The 27,766-nt window shown below is 39.5% G+C and overlaps 1 protein-coding gene across 3 annotated transcripts; it reads right to left on the bottom strand.

Moving 5' to 3' along the window:
- Positions 1-26,917, bottom strand: aspm (assembly factor for spindle microtubules). 3 transcript variants are annotated; one of them, XM_059034764.1, is made up of 31 exons: positions 26,481-26,917; positions 24,412-24,555; positions 22,934-24,287; positions 22,432-22,533; positions 21,427-21,534; positions 21,080-21,226; positions 20,508-20,753; positions 20,156-20,223; positions 19,771-19,912; positions 19,472-19,602; positions 19,079-19,254; positions 18,797-18,942; positions 18,630-18,715; positions 16,989-17,198; positions 16,690-16,900; positions 16,322-16,467; positions 15,945-16,073; positions 15,165-15,311; positions 15,117-15,131; positions 10,351-14,976; positions 10,053-10,202; positions 9,435-9,601; positions 9,075-9,234; positions 8,708-8,917; positions 8,434-8,583; positions 8,043-8,234; positions 7,749-7,938; positions 7,273-7,427; positions 6,756-6,932; positions 6,394-6,560; positions 1-647 (listed from the first exon to the last, which is right to left on the bottom strand). In XM_059034764.1, exons 1-31 carry the CDS (start codon positions 26,778-26,780, stop codon positions 545-547), a joined length of 10,455 nt encoding a protein of 3,484 aa, XP_058890747.1. In that variant the 5' UTR covers positions 26,781-26,917; the 3' UTR covers positions 1-544. The 3 variants fall into 3 exon arrangements, with proteins under 3 accessions (XP_058890747.1, XP_033885537.3, XP_058890748.1); XM_034029646.3 differs by having other exon boundaries at positions 15,117-15,311; XM_059034765.1 differs by lacking the exon at positions 21,427-21,534 and having other exon boundaries at positions 15,117-15,311.
- Positions 26,918-27,766: the final 849 nt, after the last annotated feature.

Genomic DNA, 27,766 nt, shown 5'->3' on the forward strand with positions numbered 1-27,766 from the left:
ATCACACTGACAAATATAAATTAAAATCAAGTTCTGAAAAAAAATTACTGCCCGCTACACCTAATTTTTACCAATCAAAGAACATACATGATTTAGTTACTCATAAAACTGCTATGGCCCAAATCAACAACTTCGAAAACCAATGTTTCAAGCAACTTCTGTTTGAATAGTAAGTGCAGTTTAGTTTATAGTAAATCATTTTAGAAATGCCATAAATGAAACACTGGTTTAAATCCAGCACCCTTGCCCTTGATTGATGTCAACTTTGTGTACAGCATTCCATCAAGTTGTGTGCACTGCATTGAAAATAAAATGAGTTACCAGAAAAGTACAAATTTATTTTTGAAAAAAGTATTTACATTTTTAAAAAACATTTTTTACCAAGTACATTTTAAATTTAAAATGGGTTGTTTTAAAAACTTTTCTACCTATATATTTTAGTTCAACACAACAATGCAGACCTGTACACCACTCAAACCAGCTGACTAATAAAATAAGCTAAATCATTCATTTCAGGATAAAGACAGTGGACATTTTTAGAGAGTTAAGGGCAAATAGCAAGTGCGTCAGCAACCATTTGAATGGCCCGGAGAGGATCCACCACCTCTTTCATGCTGTCTTTTCTTAAGACCCAATCTGGTGCGATTCTGAAAAACACACACAAAATAAAATACATAACTGGTAAACAGGCTGTAAAATTACTTTCCAAATTTATTAGTTACCATTAATAGTTAAAACACTATATAAACTTGAAATCGCCAGTTGTAGCCTCCTGTGACGGGGAGCCCCGCCCCGTTGTATATTTGCGTGCTATTTATTATGATTTATACATTTTATATGCCAGCGTTTTGATTTATTATGTTTGGCAGGATGAGAGAGGTGCCATCCACCATTATTTGTTTTGTTTTAAAAATACCTTGTGAGAATGCGTGACTGTCAGCTACGGATTATGTAACTAGCAGACAGGTCACGCAGAATTAATAAACCTGTGCAAAATGTGACAGAGGGATAATAAGATAGTTAATCCCTTGGTCACCACTAAAGACCTGCAGCTTTGGTTGCACTAGATTGAGTGTTCATGAGTGGAGAACGGAAGTAGAGAGGAGGTAAAAGTAAATATCTACATGTAAACAATTCCTACCCATGCTGGTCTACACCAGCACGATACTGGTTTAAATTTAGGGTTGCTGTTGCATTCATTTTGTGGTGTGACGTCACCCCTACAGCCATCCTATTCACACCCCCAAAATGAGTTGTTATATATATATATATATATATATAAATAAATAAATAAATAAATAAATAAATAAATAAATAAATAATAATTTGACAAGGTATGAAGAGATCCTCTTAGGGGGAATGCCTCGGTGCATTATACATTCCTCCAGAATTACAGTATAGCAATGCCATATTCTCATTTGTACACCTTTACACATTGAAAAACACAGGATTCAAGTTAGGCAAGCCCTTCACTTTGTTTGCACTACAGGCCTGAATTCTCTTTAACAAAAGAAAAGCATTTTGTTAAGATTTCTTTAAAAGTTCATTCTAAAGTGGAGTGCATATTCTGGATATTATCTATGGATTTCATTAGGTTATTATCATAACCCTGGTTCCCTGAAATAGGTATATTAACCATTACAAAATGGGTGTTCCCCTGACAACTTTATACCAAAGACACTTGTGAGAGGAGCATAACATAGTGCTGTTCCACCCCCGCGAGCATCATTTTCCTTCAAGAACTGCGACTAAGGACGCCGCAACCTATTTCAGGTAACCAGAGTTATGATAATAACCTAACGTTCCCTTTCAAGTAGGAAATATTAACCATTACAAAATGGGTGAGTATACCCAAGCTGGTCGCAAGGACATGGAGCATACATAACAAAACTACCAGGGACAAGCTGAAGACGCCTTGTGCCTGTAATTAATATACCACCATAGCAGGAATAAAAACAACATTAGTATGGACTCGCCTAATGTTCTGCGAGTACACCCAAACTGTCACAAGGACATGGTATACAACACTGAGCTACAAAGCTAGCCAAAAAATGCTTTATGCTACAACAGTGTTCCAGTAAACATTAGAATGAACTGACCTTTAACCGTTTGCGGTCCATTTATTCAGCGCCTGTCAGGCACATCAGGTCCAATTTATTTTCACACGTGCTGTTTATTTTATACGCACTGTTTAAAAGTAATTTTATTCATAATAAAACGGGTTTAAAAGGCACTGCATATCAACAGGACACTCAGTACTGCATCTCCACCCTGCCACACTCCTTGTTCGCTGTATTTTCCACATCTCTTCATAGTAGTGCATACTGATAAATAATCTCCTGATCACTCGTATCACCAAAATCCTCAATAATGCTATCCAAGTCATTATTTTATTACCATAACATCTCAAAAATCTTGGCAAAATGTCTGTGATATTCTTTGAGCGCTGGATGCGGAAGCAGCTATCTTGTTTGTTTATGTCCATGTTCATGTCTGTGGTGAAGAGACTATGTGTATTGCTCAGATCCGCCTCAGAAGCACTACATTTAAACCTCCTGGGGAGACTAAATATATTTTTACATGGTACACTGAAAAGGCAGCCAAAATAGACCTTTAGAGTAGAGGGCGATTTCCCCTCATCAAAAAGGTCCTGTTAAAATTGCAGTACAGGCCTAACTGCCACAGGGAATGTCCTGGGTTCAAAACCATGAGCCAAACACCACGTCTGAAAAACAGCCCATTTGTAACCATACTAGGAACGAGTAGAGGCTGCCCTGGTGTTTTGTAGGATGTCGATCACCCTTTTTGATAACCCCAGATGGCCGTTCAGGGGCCATACCAGAACTGCAGGCTCGATGGGTTGGTGTGCCACGGGTACCCTGCGCCCGACTGAGCAGGTCGTGGTGCGTCGCCAGCTCCCATGGCTGACTGCTCAGGAGCTGAGGGGAGAACCAAACTCTGGCCTAGTATGGGGCTATTAAGAGCACCCTGGCCCGGTCCTGTCTGACCTTCTCCAAAGCACAGGTGGTAGCAGCGCAAGCTGTGGAAACGCATAGTCTAGATGCGCTGGCCACAGGTGTGCCAGTGCATCTATAGAGGTTCCCCTTTTCCTTTTATGGAGAACCACTGGGGACAATGTGTCGACTCCTGAGAGGCAAAGAGGTCTCCCTGTGCTATCCCAAATGAGGCTCACGACCTTGGGATGGAGTCTCCACAGCACATTTGGCCACCCCTGGCATGTGGACTGCCTGAAGTAGGAGCCTGTGGGCCACACGGTTGAGACTGGGTGACCGTAAACCACCCTGGTGGTTTATAGTCTCCCCCAAACCTGCTCCAAAAATTTCTGCAAGGACAGGTATATCAGCCATATCGCACTCCATTTACCACCCGTGTTGGACGCGTCTGTGGTGATGACCTCTCTCCTGGCAACGCTGCCCAGCGCTACTCTTAGACATAGAGGGGCTGGCTGTGTCCACCAAGAGAGTGCCTGTAGACAGTGTCAGGACACTGTCAATAGGAGGTTGCGGTTCAAAACCGTCTGACAAGCAATGCGGTTGAACCAAACCTGTGGAGGGCACATATGCAGAAGACCCAGTGGGAGGGTGTTGATGCTGCTGCCATCAAGCCCAGAAGCCTCTGGAAGACCATTACTGGTAGTGCCCTGCCGAGCTGAAACAGCTCTAAGCAGGAGGTTACTCTCAGCAGTCTGTCGTCCGACAAAGTTGCCAACATGCATCCTGAATCCAGGCACAACCCCAGATAGGTCACTACCTGGGTGGTTGCTAGCTGGCTCTTTGCATGATTTACTTTCAGGCCAAACCTATGTAGAGGGTTGGTGACGAGCTCTGTGTGTTCGTGCGGCATTGCTAGTCTTGGTGCAAAAGAGCCAGTCGTCTAGATAGTTGAGGACTCAGGAGGCATCAGAGTCCTCAACGAGGCTAGTACAGCCTCCATGCATTTTGTAAAAACACATGGGGCTAGAGAGAGAACAAACGGTAGAACACAGAACTGGTACACTGTTCCCTGAAAGGCAAACCTCAGGTATTTCCTGTGCGCTGGTTTTACTGGGATGTGGAAATAGGTGTCCTTCAGGTCCACTATGGTGAACCAGTCGCCTAGCCTGATGGACTGCAAGGTTCACCTTCCTGAGATCGAGGATTGGTCCAAGGCCACCATCCCTTTTTGGCACCAGAAAATACCTGGAGTAGAACCCACCGTTCTTGCTGGGGGGGGGGGGGGGGTACTATGCAAATGACCCGCTGCTACCTCCCGAGCCACCTGAGCAGCAGCTTGCGGGTCCGTAACAGATGTTATTGCCACGCCCCAGAAAGGAGGGGGGCCGTGTTGGAACCGCAGAGAGTAACCAGTTTGCACAGTATTGAGGGTCTGTGGTGCACTGCTCCCAGTAGTTCAAGTGGTTTCTGTCTAGGCACAGGGCGCTTGAAAGGACGCTTGCCTCCGTGGAACCCAATGTGAAAGCACCCTGTAGTACCGGTTTCCTCTGAAACTAGGGCTTAGGATGCCACCGATGGAGGGGGTCTGTTGGGGAGAAGGCACAGCAAGTCCTTGGTGGACTCCCTTGCGCGGTGAGACTGCTGTAGCATCTCATCTACCGCTAGGTCAAATGTGTGGCCTGGAGTGACCGGAGCGTCCAGCAATGCCGTCTTGTCTCCGTAACACACGTGTTTGGGAGAGCCAGAGCTGCCTGCGCGCAGCCACCAATGCTACCAGGTTTCTGCCTATTACTTGTCCGCTAAGCTGTAGCAGGTTCCTAGAAATTAGGCACAGCTCGTCCAGTTGCTGAGACGAGAGCCTATGGTTCTCAGAGAGGGACCCCATAAGTTGAGCCTGGTAAACTACAGAATGCTAGTAGTCAACCAGTGGGCTGCTCGTCATAAATAGAGAGCCTCTCGTCCCTTGTTTCAGGCCAAGGAACCTGTAATGCCACAGTAACTTGTTGCATTAAAAGGCATAAGCGCCGACGACAGTGGAAGCTGCGTAATTGGAATATCCGATTCAGCATCATCCGAAGGGAGCCCCATGTCCTTATCGTTAGCCTCTTCAGAGGTGGCGACAGACAGTACAATCGATCTCTAGACCACTAGCCACTGCCTACAAAGGTGCAGGGGGAGTGGCTGCTGGAGGATCCGGTGTTACCAGTGGGAGGAACGCTCCTTTGAGTGACGTGCTACCCGGCCAGAGACTCACGTATGGAACCAAGACATTGGTTAATAGTGCTGTGCGCTCGGTATCAACACAGACCTCGGAACCGACACTCTGTACCAACTCGATTGCACTCGGTACTAACCCAGTTCACTCGGTACCGACACAGGGCCTCTGTACTGACTCGATACCGAACTCGCAAGCGAGAACAGGGGAGATAAACGCAGTTACTGCTAGTGGCACATTAGCAGGGATGCCCACCTGCAAGTCAGCCACTGGCTAAACTACTGGTTAGTGCAAACACGAGACTAGCAGTAGCCTGCACAGTAGCCTAGAACAGTAACTTCGGTCACTTAGGATCGGGTACTGTTTGTGGAGAGTAGCAGGGATGCCCACATGCACACAGCCACTGGCTAATTTGTAGTCAACAGGACGTGACATGAAATAGCCTGCTTGCAAACAAGCCTTTGTAATAGTGCTGCTGGATAGCTGCACTAAAACAGCAATGAGCTGCTAAAGTAGGAACACCCACAGTAGCTGCTCAGGTTTCAATACTTACCTTCTTATAAGAAAAAAGAAACACAGTATATAATACAACCGATAGCCAACGCAAAGCGAAACACACGGCAACAATACTGTAATTCAATTGTATCAACAATAATATTCTTAAAATATGTACATTTCCGCTGAAACAAGCTGTCGACTTGGTGCGCTAACATCCCGTGAGGGACGGCAACAGAGCCGCAGGCTTCCCACGGCACACAAGGCCACAGTGGGACTTAACCAGCACTAGCTGAAATACCAAAAAAATTCAGAAACACGGCTAGCAATAATAACAATTATTTTAGTGATCCAGTAAATAGTTGTTTTTTTTATTTTGTTTTGGTTTTAAAAAGCAACTGCTAAAAAAAGGAGCACGAAAATACACAGGAGGACTTACTTATCAATCAGGTTAGGCTGATAAAGAAAATGGCTATACTGTCAGGGTGAGTAGTGAGTTCAGGCTCGCAGGGGCAGAGCAGCCCTCGATCACCCTCCTCTGACAAGTGTCTTTGGTATAAAGTTTTCAGGTTCAGGTGTCTTAAAAGGGGAACAACCATTTTGTAATTGTTAATATTCCCTATTTGAAAGGAAACAAATGTTACTTTGCAAACTTCTATTTTGTGGAATCTCACAGCAAAGCACATACAATTCTTTCAAGGAATATTGTGTGAGAAAACAAACACTTACTTTTGTACTACTCTTGTTTTTACAGGAGTTGCTTGGGCAAAGAAGCTACCATTAAGGGACTTATTCATCTTCTGTCTTGTTAGTTTTGCATCCATCTTGTGTTTTCGGGCTGTGAGCTTATAAATGCTGCAAATGCGATCTGCAGCTTTTGGTAGCTTGCGAATTGCCTGCATTAAATAAAGACAAATAAAGAACATACCAGTAATTGGCACATTGCAATTTTGTACATACTAAGCATGCTAATCGAAAAATTGTAGGCCAAATCTTTGAATAAAAAAAAATGATTCACTGAAGCTGGAACACAAATATTGCATACTGCAAAAACACCTTTGGCTTAGAGAATTAAAACCGGAAATATTTACCAAAGCGTTCCTTTCATCTTGCAGCAAAATGGTTAATAAGAAACAAGTCTTTGTAAAAATGCTTCCTCCTTTGTCTGCAACTTTATCCCCGGCTTTTTCTCTATAGATTTGCAACAGGTCTAGCAGTGTGTCAATGGAATGTTCCACTTCATAAACTGCCCCAATGGTTTTTTCATACTGTATGAGGAAACAAGTTGAGTAGATTGAAATCAAGTGTAACAGAGAAATATTCACTGAACCAAGTGAAAGAAACTTGCATCTTAAATTTAGATGACAAGGGCATTAGTGTACGTGGATCACATGGGCATTTGTACAGACAAATTCACCACCTGAATTATCGATTTTCTAGATAAAATGCAAGTGTGACAAGTGCCAATAGGAATAGCCACTTATCTGATTTCTACTGATACTCTCAATACCTTCTGACAGTAATATGCAAGTAATAAATCAATGATACGGCTGTGCTCTTCAGGTTATTTCATTTTTGCACTATATAAAAAAAAAATTCAAACTTTACCTTTGACAGATTCAGAAGGACTTGAATTGCGTATGCAATTACTTCCATGCAAGGTACACTACGATTGCAGCTTCGGATTAAAATGAATATCGTTGAAATTGCTCCACTCTCAGCAAGGTTTTCACAACACACAGATGAAAGTCTGGTTGCTGCTTCTAAAGTAAAAGAAAACCAATAGGTCAGTAAGAAGGAATGTGCTAGATTTAGGGTTTTGTGAAAAAGGGAACACAGGTTATCTGTCATAGCAGATGTGCTTAACAGCCAACAGCTACAAAAAGAAAATGGTTCTAAAACAAAAGCGTGTTGGTTTGAGCCACATTACAATTCTGAACATTGCATAGGAAGAAAATAGCAGACCAGTTTTGCGTACACACACAAAAACACATTAAGAAAATTCTGAAGCCATTTTACTTGGATCTTTCTGTAAAGGCAGAGAAAGAAAATACCACAGAAAGAAAAAACAAATCACCACAAACCTAAATGTTTCAGAGCTGCAATAATGTAGGACAGATCCTTGTATCTCAGAAGATAGTCAATAGCAGTGGCAGTTTTGTTACCAAGCTTGTTTTCTTCTTTGCTTTCTTTGTTGGCCTTTTCAACACGGCGCCTTATAGCTACCACTTTTGGGGCATCTCTCTTTCGTGAACAAAATCCTCTCCATAGTGCCTTAAAAGAAAACATAGGTTTATAAAACATTGCAATATACAAATCACCACACTTCAAATTTATTTAAGTGCATAATAAAAATGGAGGGAAAAAAAAAAAAGTACCTGAATCTTGACAACCCCATGCTGTACCCTCTGCTGGCGTCTCCTGCACAGGTATTTTTGCACGGCTCGCTGAATAACCGTGGCAGCCCTGAAGCGGCGATTTAACCAAGCTCTCAAAACTCGCTGAACCTTTATGATTTTTTCTCTGTCCTTGAGGTATTTTTTACGCTGTAATTTAGATGTTATCCATCTCTGCAAAGAGAAATATTACATAGTGACAAACAAGTATTGCACTGTTTATTCCTGCTCTTGAGATCTATCGTATTGTGGAAGTATAGAAGCTATCTAACCTACTTCATGGAACACGTATAGAAGCATGTGGCATCAGAGTTGAAAGACCACATCACGATTCAAGACTGATATCTTTATACCTCTTGAATTAATTGTTTACCTGTATGCAAATCACAGAATGCATTTGCTGCCTTCCACGTTTCAGTGCCAAATGAGATCTGAACATTCTTTGAATCTTCATAGCACACACATGGTGATAAGCAGCTGCTGTGAAGCGTAGTCTTTGTTTGGCTTGTGTCTCCTCAGTAATCTAAAAGAAAAATTAAAGTACAAACAATATGAATATTGCATCAACATTTGACTGTCACATAACCCCACACATACAAAACACTGGTGGGAGCATGTACAATATAAGGGAAGAAAAAAAAAATTACCCTTTTTCTGACCAGCCAGCCACGACAGTATGCTTGGAGAGAGACACTAGCGTTTTTTATTCTCTCAAACTTCAAACGTTCAGTTTTTCCTGTCTGCCATGCACGCACATACTTCTGCAAGGTCAGTGCAGCATTTCGTTGTTGTTGAAAATTCTGCCGCTGTACAAATCCCCTGTACAGTGCCTGGATTAGACAGGCAGCTTTTTGTTCCTAAGAAAACAAAATAATAAAACAAAACAAAACAAGATAGGATAGATTCATCTAGACTCAAGCAAGTACTTTTCATTGAATAAACTACTCTGGAAACATTTTACAATCTCGATTTCATACACTAAAGTGGTTACCACAATTAATTAAGCAAGATTACCTTATCATGCTGTTTCCTTGTGCTGTATCCTCTCCAAGCAGCCTGGATTTTAACAGCAGATGACCTGATCTTTATGAATTCTTGGTGAGTTTTCCTTGTTTCAATAGTTTCTCTCCACCTTCTCTGAATTATGCCTACACTGCGACAGAGCATCAGAAATCTGAAATAAACAAAGAGTCTTAGTTAGCAGGTTTCTACTCTTACACTGCTGGATATGAACTTTCATAGCAAAAGTGATATTGTTGCAACAAAGACAGTATGGAGTAAGGCGTTCATTGGACACACACTATTGTTATGCTTCTTTCTGGTCGCAATTTAGTGCTGAAAGTCAATTTAAAAGGACTTGTTAATCTGGTTTACCTGTTTCTTATTATTCTTGTTTGAACACAACCACGAACTGCTGCAATAGCCTTCTGTGTTTTTCTATACTCTCTGCGGGTTATGCAGCCTTTGTACCAGGCTTGTATTTTCTGTGCTGCTCTCATTTTTTTAGCAAGTCGTCTTGCTATGTAGCCTCTGAGCATTGCCTAATAAACAAAATTAATTAACACACGTCACTGGATATACATACAGTCAATACAGTAAAGTATCCATCACTTAATCAAATCCCAATTGCAATCAAAAATCAAAATTGCTATCCTATTTATCAGACATACAAAACCTGGGAATTGTATGTTTTTTTTTTTATCTAACAGTTCACATGTACATTTTGTCAGTAACTTAAGCTTGTTGAAAGGGTTCTTGTTGTACACTGCTAGTCACTTCCCCAGAATAATCTACAAGCCCAAATATACAGCAATACCAATACAGGGGTGTCCGGCTGCAAACTGCAAACACTGAAGACACAGGTCAGATTAAAAAAAATAATAATAAAACAAAAACATGTAACCAAGACCCATTGTGCTGCCAAGCAAATATAAAACGTAACAATCTTTGCAGTTACAATGATAAAGACTTCATGACAATCAATCCGAATACCTGTAAAACTGTTGCAGAAGTCTTCACCTTCAGATACATTTCCCTTTCTGCTTTCTGTAGTAAATATGCCCTGTAATGTTTCTGTATTATTGTTGCAGAATATTTATAATGAAGGAACTTTCTCCTCTCGGCATGTCCACGATAAAAGGCCTGTTTAATATAAAGAACACACATATCATTGAGACTTCTATTGTCAGCTTTACTTAAATAATTTCAGAGAAGTCATGTTAGACTATCAGTATCTGATAATCCATAACATTAGTAAGTTTAGTTCAATATAGGAGTTGGAATAGCCTACCTGAATTTTCACGACACTCTTCTTCAGCATCTGTATTCTTTTGCGTGCAATATATCCCCGGATTGTTGCTTGAAGTAAGTGGATACTTCTCAGTGTCTTCAAGTAGGCAGATCTCTGGAGTTTCTTAGCCTGATGGGCTCTGTAATGCTTCTGCAATGTCAGGATTGCAGTTTTGTAACTGGTGTACTTTCTTTTAGTTACCACTGCCCTGTAATGAGCCTGCAAAGTTACTGCAGCTGACCAGAGTTTTATGTACTTCCTCCTGTGGACAGCCATGTGAAGGACAGACTGAATCTTGATTGCAGCACGCTTTTGCTTTGCCAGTGTTCTTGCAGTCATTCCTCTGAAAGCCGACTGCACAGTTACTGCAGCTTGCTTTATTGCCTGGTATTCTGCTTTCTGTTTTTGAACAACTTTGTAGGCTCTGTACCACCGCTGGATCACAACTGCTGAAAGCCGCATTGCTCTGTAACAGACCCTTGTTCTATAGCCCCTGAATGCAGACTGAAGGACTACTGCAGCTGCTTTTTGCTGCAGGAATTGGCGTCTCTGAACACACATCTTCAAAAAAGACTGAACACGTTGAGCAGCTCTCTTTCTGTTAGTCAGCTCTCTTTCTCGTTTAGCACGGAATGCAGCTTGAATGCAAGACACCGCTTTCCTAATTTTGTTATACCGTTGTACTTCAGCATCTCTCGTTCTTAGAGCTCTGTATCTTTGCTGGAAAACTTTGGCCGCCCAGCTTAACCTCTTGAAATCACTCTTTTGTCTGTGCATTCGATAACAGGCCTGTATGATGGTTGCCGCTTTATGCATTTTAGCTAAATTCTGTCGAACCTTCTTTCCCCTGAATGCCGATTGAATTGTCAAAGCAGACTTTCTTAATTGCAAATACTTTTCCCTGTCTTTTTTGCCTTGACGACAAGACATGTAATACAGCTGAATAATGACTGCAGACAGCCTCATTGCCTGGAATTTAAGCTGTACTCTATGCATTCGGTATGCTGCCTGGATCACTGTAGCTGCATGATGCATTTGCTGGATATGCTTCCTTGTTCTTAAACCTCTATACACAGCCTGTATGGTAATGGCTGCACAACACAGAGAACTATATTCTTCTCTCAGCTGTCTTTCAACAATCAAGGCCCGATATTTCTGCTGAATTACAACAGCTGCAGCTTTAAGAGAAAGATACCATTTACGTGCACTATGGGCTTTGAATTTCCTTTGAATAGCGGTGGCAGCTTTATGCATGTCTTTCACATATTGCCTGGACTTCATGCCACGGAAAGCAGACTGAACAACCACTGCAGCTTGTTTCTTGGACTTGTAAATCTGTACCTCAGCATCTCTCTCTTTACAGGCTCTGTATCTTTGCTGCACAACCTTACTGGCCCACTGAAGCTTCTTGTAGTAAGAATTCTGCTGGTACATTCTGAATTGGGCTTGTATTATTGCTGCAGCTTTGTGCTCATCTCGTAACTGTTGTCTAAGCCTCATTCCTCTGTAAGCTGCCTGTATTAAAGTGGCACTGTTCCGATATTTCAAAAAGAGCACCCTTTCATTTCTACCCTGTATGTATGCCCGGTACTGCCTCTGTATGAGGACTGCTGCTAGTCTCATTGCTTGGAATGGTATCATCACTCTATGCATTCTGAATGCTGCCTGAATCACAGTGGCAGCCTGATGCCTTTTCACAATTTCTTTCCTTACTACCATGCCTTTGTATGCTGCCTGTAAAGAAATAGCTGCAGCCCGCACACTGCAGTATTGCTCCTGCTGAAGCCTTGCTGACGTATGGGCCCTGTACCTCTGCTGAACGACTACAGCAGCTGCCTTCAAAGAAAGATACTGCTGGCGAGCTCTAAAGGCTTTATACCTCCTCTGAATTAGTCTGGCAGCATTCTTCATTTCTTTCAGTTGCTTTCTTATCTTCATGCCACGGAAAGCAGACTGAATGGAAACTGCAGCATTTTTCATTGTGTTGTATCTCTTGACTTCATCATTCATTAGTTTGGTTGCTCTGTACCTTTGTTGCACCACTGCTGCAGCCCAGCAAAGCTTTTTGAAATGCACATGATGTTTGTGCTTTCGATAACATGCTTGAATCAGTGTTGCAGCTTTGTGCATGGTTCTTAGCTGGTGGCGAACTTTCATGCCTTTGAAAGCTGACTGAATGGTAATAGCAGATTTTCTTATTACCAAATATTTTTCACGTTCCTGTTTCCCTTTCATACAAGCTCTGAACTGATGTTGTATTATGGTTGCAGCCAGTCTCATAGCACAGTAAGGAAGTCGTACTTTGTGCATCCTAAAATGTGCTTGAATCACAATGGCAGCCTGGTGCATGTTCTTGAGGTCCTTTCTTATTTTGACACCTCTATAAACTGCTTGGATCTTAATTGCAGCTTGGCGAAGTTCAATATATTCTTGACGCAGAGATCTGCCGACTACAAAGGCCCGATATCTTCTCTGGAAAACAACTGCAGCAGTTTTAAGCGATGCAAGTCTTTTGTTGCACATAAAAGCTTTGAATGCGGTTTGAATTGTGCAAGCTGCCTTGTGATGTTCTTGCAGCAGTCTCCTGACCCTCATCCCACGGAAACCTGCCTGCAAGGCAACTGCAGCTTTTCTGGTCTGCTGGTACCGAGAACGTTGCATCTTCACCAAACTGTAAGCCCTGTATTGTCTCTGTATTACTAAAGCTGCCAGCCTAATTGATTTGAACTTTGTTTGCATCACATGTGTTTTGTAGCAAGATTGGATAATTGTTGCAGATGTATGCTGTTTTTTTATCTCCATTCTTACACTTTTTCCTTTCCAAGCAGCCTGAAGCTTCACTACCGAATCACAAAAAACAAGATATTTCTGTCGTTGTTTTCCACCAACAAGTTTAGCTTTGTAATGCTGCTGAACAATTAAAACTGCATTCTTTAAAGCATGGAAGTTTTTCTGAGCTCTGTACATTCTAAAAGCTGTCTGAATGGCCACTGCAGCTCTGTGTTGCTTTTGTACCTCTTTGCGTACCACATGCCCACGATAGGCTGCTTGTAGAGTAGCAGCAGCTAATTTAATCTTCATATACTGCATTCTCTGATTCTGTCCAGCTTTGAAGGCCCTGTATTGTCTCTGAATTACAACTGAAGCATGTCTGGTTTGTAGAAACTTCGTTCTCATAGCATGAGCTCTGAAAGCCGCCTGTATTTTAGTTGCAGATTTATGTTGAAGCCGAATGATTTTACGCAGTCTACATCCCCTGTAGGATGCCTGTAAACACACAGTTGCTGCTTTTAGCTTCAAGAACATGCTTTGGCATATGCTGGATTCTTTGTGTGCTCTATAATGTTTCTGAACAACAAGAGCAGCGCTGTGTATTTCAAGAAAGCGACTTCTTTCCTTGTGCATTCTAAAGGTAGACTGAATTTTAATTGCAGCCATTTTCCAAGTCTGTATCTGTCTTCTCTTCAAATACCCTCTGGCAGCCGCCTGTAGGCAAACACAGGCTTCCCTCTTCTTTCTGTATTCCATCTTCTGTAGGAGGCAGAGTTTATTAGCTCTATACATTCTTTGAACATCATGTACTGCCTTTTTAAGGTTAAAGTAATGGCGGCGAGTTTGCACCATTTTCACATAAGCTTGAATTTTAATGGTAGCCTCTTTCATCTTTCTAAATTCCTTTTGGGCAGCATAAGCACGATAGTAGGCCTGCATTTTTATCACAGACCTTAGGATGTGTGCCTTCTTTCTAGCTTGCATTCCTCTGTATGCAGATTGTAGAACAATGGCTGCAGATCGGATTATTTTGTATTCGTTCTGCATCTTCTTTTTAAAAAGATATGCTCTGTAGCAAGCCTGGATTAAAGAGATAGATTTTCTCATTTTCTGGTAACTCATCTGTGCCTGCCACCTTCTTACGTGAGACTGCAAAATTACAGCACTTTGTCTCTTATGTAAAAACTTAACCCTTTCCCTTTTCATTTGCCAAAGGGTTTCAAAGAGGCAAACCGCTTTAATTTGCCTGACAAACTCGCGTCCTTTCATACCTCTGTAATAGGACTGAATAACTGTTGCTGCTTTGCGAGCAAGCAAGTACTTTTGCCGTTCAGCGTGACCTAATCTGTAAGCTGTAAAATGTTTCTGGATGGTTAAAACAGCCTCTTTCCTTTTCTGAAACAACTGCCTAGCCAGGCAGCTCTTAAACCATGCCTGTATTTTGATAACTTTTTGCTGGACATCAAAATACTGTTTTTGGAATCTATACATGCGGTACCAGGACTGTATCTTGACAGCAGCTTCATTTCTTCTAGCAAGTCTTTGTACCTGCCATTTGCGGAATGCATTTTGTATTACTGCAGCAGCACTATTTTGCCTTTTCAATGTGCGGTTCTTCCATCTTCTAAATGCCCTTTGGATTACTGTAGCCGATGTCCTCAGTGTTAAATACTTTTGACGTTCTTTTCTAGCCAAGAGGCAGGCCCTGAAACGTTTCTGTATCGATACCACTCCACAAAGAATCTTTTTATATGCAGCCAGTGCAATCTTTGTCCTTATCCGGGTTTGCAGAACAACAGTATAGTATCGTAGCTCCTGGAAGTGTTTCGATGCAGAGTATCTCTTCCAGTAGGCCTATTGAAGTAAAGAGGATTCAGAATTTAAACTAAATAACACAACTAATATCAAACTTACAGGCAAACACATATTATTTAGTCCTAGGATCTTCAAGATCTCTACAAATAATGCCATAAATCAAGTATTAAAAAGTATACCTGAATAACTGTTGCTGCAGCATTCTGAAGAATATAAAGTTGTTCCAGTTCTCTCTCTCTAGCTTTTTTCCTTGCTACATGGTCTCTCCATGCTACCTGGATGATGACTGCAGCAATGGCTTTCTTCTCCTGTCTGCGGCACCAGAGAAACTTAACAGCTGCTGATTGAATGATACAAGCAGCTCGGGTTCTCTCCTGCAGACAATCACAATTATAGTTAAATGATGAAATCAAATTCCTGGATGGGAAAAAAAGCAGTCTTTAATAATAGAAGTGACCAAAGTTGGAGAATTCCCATAGTTTAACTCGGAGCAAGTACAATAACCCACAGGTCTAATCCCCTCAATGGGATTTTAATAGTGCAGCAAATGTCACTTCATGGCCAAATTTGTATTTCATTTAGAGGAACATAGCATTGGCTTGGATAAACCAAATTCCGTGATTGGCTGAACACAATCACATGACTGCAATCACCTGCTGCATGCTTTGCTGTCTCATCCATCATTACTACTACGTGTTTCAATGTTAGTAAAGTATTCTACAAACCAAGTGTTCAAACTTGTATTTATTATTATGATCTGAGTGAGCAATACTTGTTTATTTATTTAAAGAGGTAAGGGTAAAGCTAACGCCCTCCTCTGACATTGTTTTGTTAGTGCCATTTGTTTTTTTGGAGTTGGGAACCATTTTATAATTGCAATAATCCACCAAGACCGTTCATATAACCCATCTGAGGTGTGCAGACAGCATGGGCTTGCCATACGCTGTCGTGGGTTATTGTTCCAAGATCAATATGTCATTGTGTTTAGTACACAGTAAATAGGATACCTCATAATGTCGAAGCTCCTTTTTCAGTTTGTATTTTCGCCAAGTGGCTTGGATCACCCTGGCAGCTCTTGCTTCTTTTCTTAGATCCAGAAGTCGAGCACACAGGAAAGATAGATAACAAGTAACCACCTGAAAACAGATGTTTCATTAGTTTTGCTGGTTTAAAAATTGCGCACACCTATTTTATTTTAAGATGTAATCTGTAAAAAAAAAAAAAAAAGGTCAAGAATAGTAAACACAGTATTATAGTGTGTATCATTAATAGAGTATACTTCATTGTCTTGTGTTGAAAACAACTGAACATTTATGCAACAAGTACAAGTAAAAATATAATATGGAATATTTTAAATGTTAATAGAAAAGACGGCAGAATGTACCTTTTCACTTGGAATAGTATTGGACATGTCTAAATGGCTGATCATGGCTGGTACTCCCCCAAGGTTAGCAACGGCAGTGTTCACCAACTGGAAATTGCGCTTCTCACTCTCCAACAGCTCTTTGAAAAGCACTGGTGGTGTAATTGCTATAAAAAGAAAGACAGATCATTTAACTTGACCCATCTCAACAATGGAGTGAAAAAAAACCTGACAGATAGGAGCAGTTAAAAACAGCAGTGGAGGACTTACTACAACACAGGGATGACTACAGTTAGAGAGTACAAGCTGAACATAATTACAATTTTGCATGTTCAGCAGACATCCTATCATTTAAAAAGAAAGTGCAACATCACGAGAACGATCCTTACTACTGTTTGTTGATCCTGTCCAAATGTCCAATGAGCTGTCATCAGAATCACTCGCTGAAGAATTGAGCCCAACTGTACCACGCTGACCACACTCTACCGTCTGTGTTGTATTCTGGCCAATGGAATCCAATGCTAAATAGCAAGGGTGGTAATGATGGATAAGGTAGCAAAGAACACGCCCATCTGAGAAAGACACAGTGAAGTTTTCAACCTGGGAAAAAAGAAACAAAATAAAAGATATTTTATTTAAAATGTGCATTCTATATTGTGTACTAAATAAAATAAATAAATGTACTTACTTTAATGTTGTGGAATGCACATACAGCATTCACCCAATCCATCAGGAGTTTCACTTTTGTGCTGTAGTCTAAATCTACACTGCAGTCTTTTTTCTTGTCAATTGGAACCCCATTGGACCGTAGAGATGCAAGCTTCTGATGTGTTGTCCATGCCCGTTTAAGGAAAGAAATTTCCTCTCTCAACTGCACTTCATCAAGTAAGATCTCAATCTGCATATATTTAAAATAAATAAATAAAATTAAAATACAGGGGTTTGCAGAAGTATTCAACCCCATGCAAAGTTTTCACATTTTTTTGGCACCTGAGCGTACTCCACAAAGCTCTCAAATTAAACTTTACATGTAGAATCTACACAAACTACTCCACATTGATAAAGTTAAAAAAATGCATAGAATATAAATTAAGATTTACAGAGAAAAACAGTATTGATCTCAGTTGCATAAGTATTCAACCCCTTTGCTACTGCAGCCCTAAATCAGCTCAAGTGCAAATGATTTGTTTGAAAGGTCACAAAATTTGTGAAATGGTTTCAGCCTGTGTGTACTCAAAGTGGTTTAACGTATAGATAAATTTCCAGCAGGTATATAAAGACTTTCACACTGCAACTCACATAGTGATCCAAAAAAACAACCATGAAGACCAAGGAGCTTTCGAAACAAGTCAGGGATAAAGTGGTAGAGAGGCACAGAGCAGGAGAAGGGTACAAGAAAATTTCAAAAAGGTGCCGATTATCTCTCTCAGCACAGTGAAGTCCATCATTAAGAAGTGGAATATGCATCATACCAACCAGACACTACCCAGATCAGGTCGCCCTCCCAAACTGAGCAGCTGGGCAAGCAGGAAACTGGTTTGGAATGTCACTTTGAAGCCAAGAATGACCTTGAGAGATCTGCAAAGTTTTGTGTCTGAGATGGGAGTCAGTGTTCACACATCAACAATAAGCCGGTCCCTACACAAAGCTGGCCTGTATGGACGGGTGGCAAGAAAGAACCCATTACTCAAAAAGCCTCGTCTTAAAGCACATACAGAGTTTGCAAAAAAGCATGTAGATACTGCAGACATGTGGAAAAAAAAGTTTTGTGGTCAGACAAGACCAAATTGGACCTTTTTGGTCTAAAATTTCAAGTGTTACATCTGGCGCAAGCCCAACACTGCACATCACCCAGTCAACACCATCCCAACTGTCAAGCATGGTGGTGGCAGCATCATGTTGTAGGGATGCTTCTCTTCAGCAGGGACTGAGAAGCCTGTTAGGATAAAGGGGAGAATGGATGGTGCAAAGTACTGGCGAATCCTTGAGGAAAACCTGTTTGAGTCAGCCAAGACTCTGAAACTGGGGAGGAAATTCACATTTCAGCAGGACAATGACCCAAAGCACAAAGCCAACAACAATCTTGTCAGAACTGGAGCAACTTTCCCGTGACGAATGGGCAAAAATTTCACCATTCTACTGTGCAAAGCTATAGAGACCTATCCAAAAAGACTTGTAGCAGTAATTGCTGTAAAAGGTGCTTCTTCCAAGTACTGACTTAAGGGGCTGAATACTTATGCAACCAAGTTTTGCTGACAATTAACAAGCGAACAGATTTTTCATGAAAACTGAACTAAAGCATAACATTTACACAGTAACAGCTCATTACCTGAAAGGTAAAAATGATTCTCCACAGCAGTGTTAGAGTTTTCTCTCTGTGCCCATCCACAATATCTCTGGAGTCGATTTTTGAACCTGAAAACATAAATCATTATTAATTCTTATGTTTTAACACCTCCCCTCCCAAAAGAGATTTATTAATTTGTTTTATTTTACCATGCTCATCGTTTAGTTTCACCCCTCTCGCGCTAAGGACTTGTAGTGCAACCTCAACATTATGCATCTTTTGAAGGCGACTAATGGCAGGAACCCTTAGTTTACTTGACAGACTCCAGTTCTGTGTGAACAGCTCCATAATTCTCCTGCAAACACAGGATGTGCCAAGTTCAAGCAACACTTGAAGTGTTTGTTCATCAGGAATTTCTCATTTATAGTTTATATAGTAATTTTAAAAAAAACAACAAATAAAAACACCACACCTCCTCTATGGTTACTTACACAAGGCGGACACCACATCGCAGGTCAGTAGCAAGATTTCTTACAGCAAAGTTGAATTCATCCAGTGGGGTCTGAGCATGAGAAACAGCTAAACCCATGTAGCTGAGATGGCGGGACAGAATCCCCTCACCACTTAGAAAATCCCTTGAAAAAGCCAGCAGAAGGTCCTTGGTAGTCTTATATATATATATTTATATAAAAAAAAATAAAAAAGAAAGGTTTAGGAAAAAATAACTTCTGATTTAGTCAGAATTCTAAAACAGATTTTAAATGAGCAGGTGCTTATGTGATTTCCATGAATCCTCAAATACAACATGAAGACTCAACATTCACGTTTCCATTGTGTAATTTTCAGGTACTGGTGTGTCAAAAAGTGTAAAAAGTATTAAGTACCTTAAACTCAGAATCCAGGCAAAACAAGCAGGGGTCGTGCTCAATTATCCTAGACTGTTTTGCTCGGTCAAGAAAGCAAACAAGCAGCAGCAGCTTTTTTAAGGTAAAGCGAGACAACGCCTCTTCGTGACCTAAGTGTAGGAAAGCAAAAACAGAAAGGCTTTAACAATGACCAACGGAATAAATATAGGATTTTAAGCGTCACTGAAAATTCAGTAGCAAGACAAAAATAGCCAAAAGTTTTGTAACCCAAGTAAAACAGTTTCACTATTTACAGGTACTTCACACTATTGTCTTACCGTCTCGATAGAGGTGAGGCACTTTGGGGTGTCTATATTCAGCTGCTATGTCTGGGTTCCACAGTAAACGACTTAGAACGAACATTGCCAGGCCCATAACGTCACTGTTGCTCTCCAAGGAAACAAGTTCCCCAAAAATTGTCTTTTAATAATAAAAAAAAAGAATGTTGCTTATTTTTTTTATTAAAATCGTTTATTTGTCAATAGACAAAGTGACAAAAAAATTAAGTGTTGAACGCATTCATAATTTACATCAAACATGAAACATAATAGATCAACGGCCAATAATGCTGTAAAATATATGAGCACATATGTTCGCATTATGGAAGTTCTTCCTTTGGTCTTTACATAAAAAATAAAATGCTTACTGTAGCTATTGACCTACCTCGAGTCCTATCCTTAACCATAGGGGGTTGTAGGACAACAGCCAATTCAAAACCTTTTGACGTTCACCTAAACAGACAAACGAAAAAGCGTCATTAATCTCATGTGAGCAATACATATAACTGGAAAACAAATATTCATAAAACATAAAAAGTATATACATACAAAGTTCAAAGTCTTTCAATCTACATTTATTTATGAACATGTTTTACAATGTATTCTGTTTTTACCTTTAAAAAGGTAAGATTTTAAATTACATACATTTCCTCGTTCAACTGCCATAGTGGCAAGCATGTTTCATTGCGTAAAGTCACTAAACAGACTCTAAATTTTATTAAATAGTCAAAGTTTACCAATATCTTTCCAGAGATGCCTGTCCTTCCGAACAAGGAGACGTCGAGCTTCAATTTCAAGCTCCAACCGTCTAATGGCCTTTACCATGTCTTCAGATGCAAAAAGACGACAAGCTGCACGCCGAAGACGATTCAATCTGCAATTGGCAGTATACTTCTTGAACGACATTTCCTCTTTGGTTGGTGCTTTGGGAACATGGATTCTGTTCTGATTCTCAGCTCCATAAACTAGAGAAACAGCATTCACTGAAAAAAAATTAAACATAATATAAAATACCACTTTTCTAAAGGAAGCATTTAAATAAAAAAAAAAAAGGAGGACATTACATTGGATTTATTGTATTAAAGATTTTCCTAGGTGCTGAATTCTCTTTACAAATTTGAATACTAGTCTAACAATACATCTACTGGTTTTGGTTCATGAATCTTAAATACAAATTTAAAAGATTTAAAAAGTTTGTGGTTTTTATGGGTTCACCAAATTCACAATCAATGCAACAATTAAGGCTTTTAGAAAGGATTTAGAATGTGGTACGACTCTGTTTGGATCAAATACCACCCCTAGCACTTACCTTTAGAAACTTCTGTGTTAACTTTAAAGTCGTCCGGTGTAAGAATGTAATTTATCCACCAAGTAAAGCCTTGCTCTTCTTTTTCCATCCAACGTTCATCATAGAACATATTTTTGGCAGCAAATGGTAGAGGGTGCCTTGGTATAACTATAAAATAAACACTTAAGATTGTGTACTGGTAATGCACAGGCTCTACAAATCACATGTATAAAAACATACCACTTCACCCACTGAATCGGCCCAAGCAAATATAAAGTTCAACTGAATTAACCCCCCCCCCCCCCCCCCACCCTAAAACAAATCCTAAACGTTTCAATTGTAATACTCCCTCCTAGATTTCTTTTTACCTGTTTGTACTGGTTTTATAAAGGTCAGCTGTGACTGTGCTACCCCAGCAACAGCAGATTTAGCCATCTTCAAAGATGCAGTGCCATTTGATTTTAAGGACAGAGACCCTGAAATGAGAACAGAGGTTTGTGTAATGCATTTGTAACAGAGGCTGGGCATGATTGGCAGTTAGGGATTCTAATCAATTTCAGAGGGTTGAGATTAAAATCTCCAACAGCACTGCATCACTCAAAGCTTCCCTCCCCTCTACTTATTTTAACTAAATAATATTTTTTTTAAAAACTACACAGCTTTTATAAAAAAATAAAAACAGGAGCAAAGAAAACTTAAAATGTTGTCATACAGTAGACCCTGCTATAACAAACCTGCTAGGGTCTAAGCTTTTTGTTCATTATATCAAGGGGTTTGTTACAGCAAAATGACAATCAAAATGAACAATAAGCGGTTAAAGTAATTTAATGAGAGGAGATTGTGAATAAAAGTAGAATTACATGTACCTGTTCGTCTCATGTATGCAGTATTCTGCCTTTACTTAATCCTATTCACTAAAGAATTAGGCCTAAACAGTACAAAAAGCAAAAATCCAGAATTCAAGCTGAACTTTTAAAATCAATCTGCCATTAATTTTTTCAGTTTTGCTTTGCCGCATTGTTGCTGAACAAGCCAAAAACAGTGCTTTTTGACAACCTATATTCATGACAGAGATATGCCTACGTTATTCAGTTTTTCAAATGATCAATATAGTTTCCAGCTTTGTTGCAACAAATGATTTTCATTTAAGAGGCAGTTACACAGCACGCACTTTATCAAGGCAAAAGAGTTGACTTCACTGCGGAGGTGGCATCCCGTGCGTGCAGACTGGGATGTTGACACTGTATTTAGTATCTTTTTTTTTTTGGGGGGGGGGGGGGGGTCCAAGGGCTAGGTTCATTATAGCCGAAGGTTTGTTATAATGAAGGGCGTTATAACGAGGGTGTACTGTATTAACTCAAATATAATGTTACCTGTTTTTGCTGGTTTAGAAAATATCAGCTGTGACTGCAGAACCTCCACTGGTTTTGAAGTTTTCACAGAGGGCATCGCTGATGATTTTAAGGCCAATGAAACTAAAGTATAAAATTACAAGTGAAACTGTTAGTAAACGGCTGAATAGAGAGTCATCTTGAACAGTCATCCAGTACTTAATGATTACTAATTCCAAGATTGATCTTAAATCAGCAAAATACACATTGGTAAGATTTTTATTATTATGAATTAGGTAAATTAACTATATTGTTATGATACTTTGTAGCAATATTTAATGTGCATTTTACATTACAAAAATAATAAATAAAAATAACCCACAATAGGGTTTTGACAAACCATGCATAACTTATCAATACAGGTGGATAGATGAGACTTAACATTTCTCATGTTTTTACATATTTCTACTTCTGGTTAAATTTACATCAATTGACGTTTCAAAATAAGAGTAAAAACAAAAATAACACAAAAGTAAAAGCTCACCCAGTCTCTTTTTCTGAAGCCTCTGCTCTGTACCACTCAAACTCCTAGTAGTATTTCTTCTTGCGTTGGTTGGTTTCTTTGTCTCCACTTCAGGCCTTATTGCCCTGTTCCTTTTACTTCCTTCCAAATGTTGGTCATTCTGATCACACTTATGTTCTAGACATTCTTCACCTTTTCTCTTTCTGCTCTGGAGAACTGGTTTTGTAGTTGGAGCTTCTAGCCTTACATCAGAATCAACAGGGAGACTATGGAATGCAACCCCTTTGGGTCTACTTAAATTTGCTTTGACAGGCACTTCAGATTCTGGTTCCAAGAGTCGTCGTCTGGATGTTTCTCTCTCAGGCTCGGGTTTACTTTCCCTCACAAAGTAACTTTTGCTTTTGACAATGGTTGCTGATATAATTGGTAGATTCTTAGGTTCATCAGGAGATTGAATATCATTTTTTTCCTCTTTCACTTGAATATCATCAGGCTTTGATTTAACAAAGAATGTTAACCTGGTCTTAGCAGGCTCCAAATCTTCAAAGGACACTTCTGGCAGATGAGCATGGTCAACTGCTCTGGCAGTATATTGGAAGTGTGTGCCATCATCTGTTTCATTTAATGAATCTGGAGAAGCTGAAGACTCTAAACTTGATGCTTCAAGAGGAGATTTCACACTCTCCTGGCATGTCTTTGTTACACAAGGTTGAACGGCTTCCAGTGCATCTTTAAGAAATTGGTCTGGTGACAATATAGAAGGCACTGATGAAAGTTCATGGTCTCCACTCGGCACATAGCTGTTGTTTAGAAAAGAATCAGGACTTAACATTCGATTCTGGCTTGGGGTGAGGGGAACTGTGACACGATCAGGAGTACTTACAGGAGAGTGTGTTCGATTAAGTATTCTCACAATATTTGTTTTCACACACTCAGATACAGTCGTCAACTCACAAAAAGTGTTCTCGCTCGTATACTCAATATTCTCAGTCTCATCGGGGTAAAGAATAGTCTGAACAATTGGTTTCTCCTCTAGTAGCGAGTCATCACTTTCAAGTTTATCCAGTACAGAATAAGTTGTGGACCTTCTGAGGGAACCCGGAGTATAAGTTTGCTGTTGCGCAACACCAATTGGCGATACGGATATTCCTTTAAACTTCGACCGGTCTTTTGGGGTCTTATCTTCAGTCACTGTCACATTGGCACATGGCTGAAGTGGCCCTCGTACCCACTCTGTCTTTGTATATTCCACTTTACGGGAAACGTGGAAGGTTTTGTTTGCAGCTTTTGGCTGCACTGCCTCATTTTTTTTAGCCTTAAAGGAGTCAGATTTCTCTGAAGGCTTCTTTCTTTTAATGGACTCCCATAGGCTTCTCTAAAACAAAACAACAAATATATTAAATTCCCTGTGACCCAGTAATATGCACTATCAAGCAATCCAATGCTGCATCACAAATATCCTGGTTCTTCCCTTTTGGCACTAACATTGGGGTACTTACTTTCTTCTTTTTTGGTGCTTCTGCTCTTCCAAGTAAAATGGCTTGATGTTTAACAATGCCATTTGCAGTAAAAACAACTAGTTCCCTTATCCCTCCTTCTTCCAATGGGGTCCATGTTATGGAGAGAAGAGTTCTTTCTTCTGGCTGTAATACAATTTGTAAATATTTAACTTTACACACTGACTAACCAATGGTTAGTTTTGGAACTTTTAAAGTATATTACATAACAATCACTGCGTTTACATGAACAAGAGAGTTTTCAGAAAAGTAATTCCGACATCAAAATGTCAGGTAAAGTTTCAGAAAACGTAAATTGGAAAATTCTGAAATTTAGTTTTTGGAAAACACCACTTGGAATATTCCAATAGTATTCCGAAAAACAACTTGTGTCATGTAAACACACTTCACAAAACATTGTGTACTGCACATGTACAAACTAGACATCATTGACACACACGTGATTATTAAAACAACTATACATCCATATTTCATGCCAGAAAACAAAACAGCACAGCAACATGATTAAACTTTTTGGACACACAAAAACGAGACTTAATACCAGAACAACGGAAGTTGGGAGAACGAGTTTTGTTTTAGCATGTTGCCATTTCAATGTATTTCCATAGACACATATTTGGGACTGTTATATACCAGTGTTAAGCCAAATAGTGCCCATGCAAATTCATTTGCGAACGCCTAGTTTATTTTTTCTGCCATCTTTGAACCTTGTCTGGCAAACGTATACAGTACCTATTGATTTTACAAGAACCAGCTGTTGTCGTATCTCAACCTTCCTATACTGTATATTACTTTTGGGTATATAATACAAATCAATAATTATTTTAAAAATAAATAATAAATAAAAGGGTGTCAGAACTATGTTTGCATCCTCTGCACATTAAAAGGTAAATGGAAGCAGTAGTCTACTCTGCTACAGTAGTAAATACACTAATTAGTAGTTCTTTCTTCAAAAACAATGTAAAAATAAATATCAAATCAATACGGTTATACAATATATTGCACATTATTACAATTGTGCAGAAGACACCTTATGGCAAAACACTGACATACGCATTAAACACCCTTGTCAGATTAACACTCGCATCCCAATTGGCTAATGCTGGGTCACATGACCAAGAAACCAGTAGTACCTTCTGTAAATATTTCATCTGAACTTTTTGTAAAAAAGGTTAACAAAACAAGACATAAAAAGCAGCAATAAATGGGGAGAAAAAACTTGTGTAGTTTTGCTTGGCAACTTATAAACGGCTCAGTGATTTTGGATAGTCTAAGGGATGCTTTTATATTGTGTGTCGTATTTATTGTTCCTTATCAATAAAATAATAAATGAATATGAGATTTCATCCATCGATCAGTTTGCACGGATCAATCTGTCTAGTTACGGATACATTTATTAATTTAAATAAAGTGTAAGTATTTGATTAAAAGAAAACTCCATTATAAATAGTTAACATAAACTGCATACCGTTGGAGCAGCAAATGAATAGCTATGCAAGTGCACTGAAAACTAGTAACAGTACCATGTAAACTTAGGAAGGCACAGTCGGAAGAGCTTTTTGCAAGGAGTGGACAGTTTGAACACGCTGAGGAATTAAAACAGAACAGGACAATAATCTGCTCAATACAGTATAAGATTGTGCAAATTTTAAGTCTAAAATACCTGATAAAGCATGCCTCAGTTTACTGACTGAACCGAGCCCAGTCTGTTCCCGTCCTACTCACTGCGTATGCGAAATTGCTTTATGCTTTCCGAAAAATATAATCCATGTATACATGGATGAATTGTTGAATTTATCGGAATTGTGATTGGAAATGTCTATTATGTAAACACAGAAAAGTGTCGTTTTCAACGAAATCGTTTTTAAAAACCCACACATGTTCTCAGAGTTAGGGAACGCCAACACATGATTCACAATACATGTATAATTAACAAATTGCCCTAGTGCAATATATTGTTACCCAGAAATACATTTACAACGCTACTACTGTTTTATTTAACAAGTTAAATAACAATTTAAAACAACATCGTGTTAAACGCTAAAACTTACCTGAAGTATGAAATATCTTTTCTCCACAGAAAATCCTTTGGCCGATGGGAATTTGTCTATGGTTACTTCAGTCACATCATCATTAGGATTTTCAATCTCCAATACTGCGGTTTTGGTGTAACCCAATTTTACTGATTCAAAACTCAGAAATGGAGCTCTTGAAAAATGAACCAAGGATAAAACGGGACAAGATGCATTATTTTCCTTGTTGGTATCTTGAGTTAACAAGCTCTTGGGATCCTGGGCACGGCATGTTGGACTAATGTCCATCGAAACGCCTTTTTCAATAAACCCAGACATGTTTTAGTACTTCAAACAAGTTTAAAACATATTCCTAACACCAGCTCTGCATGCCTTCAGGTTTACAAAACAAGCAGTACTTCACTTCACTAAACAACATCTCAAACTAGACTGATGCTGCAATGGGTGTAAAAATTTAACTCCGCCCCATAAACATTTCAAATTTCCCACCTCAACCAATCAGAGACAGAGGCTCGAAACGCATTATCCAATCGTCAGCGCAAAACAAAACACAGCCAACCAGAAAAGTTTTCTCTGTTTAAATCTCTAGGAAAAGTTTCTGTTTAAATCTCTAGGAAGTGAGGTCATCAGAACCAAACTGCCTTGCCTTGTTCTTGTCTTAGTAAATATATTCTATACCAATCTGTTTAAAGTTATACCAAAATATTAATTATTACTTGTACTGTGATACCTGAAATGTATTTGCTTACGATTCTAAGTCGCCCTGGATAAGGGCGTCTGCTAAGAAATAAATAAAATAAATTAAATTAATGTTCTGTCTATACGTCAGTGTTGTTGAACACTGCCCCTCCTTGCCCTAGCAACTTTTTGGGCAAAATCTTCTGGCACTTTCAATGACTAGTTTTGATAACTACTTAGATTATAGATAAGAAAAAAATATTCAGAAAATAACAAAAGTAATGTACACAAAAAGTTTAAATGATTAAAAAATTATTTATTTCAGGACGTTTCAGACAAAAGCCCTTCCGCTGTGTAGAAAGAAAAGTAACACAGTGCAGTAAACTTGTTGATTTTCAAAAATTCTGAGGATGATGTTAAGATGATGTCAGAATAGAATGTTCACTCCAAGAGGCTCCAAAGTTACAAGACATACCACCGCTTGATAAAGGAATACAAAGAACTTGCAGAATTTATGGTTGCAAATAATCCAGATAATGTGATTATTATGATCTAAATAATCACAACGCATTTTAACCATCGAACTGTTTGCACCATTAATTGTAAAACAAAATGGGCATCTTTAG

This window comes from Acipenser ruthenus, chromosome 12, assembly GCF_902713425.1.
Source record: "Acipenser ruthenus chromosome 12, fAciRut3.2 maternal haplotype, whole genome shotgun sequence".
Lineage (NCBI taxonomy): Eukaryota > Metazoa > Chordata > Actinopteri > Acipenseriformes > Acipenseridae > Acipenser > Acipenser ruthenus.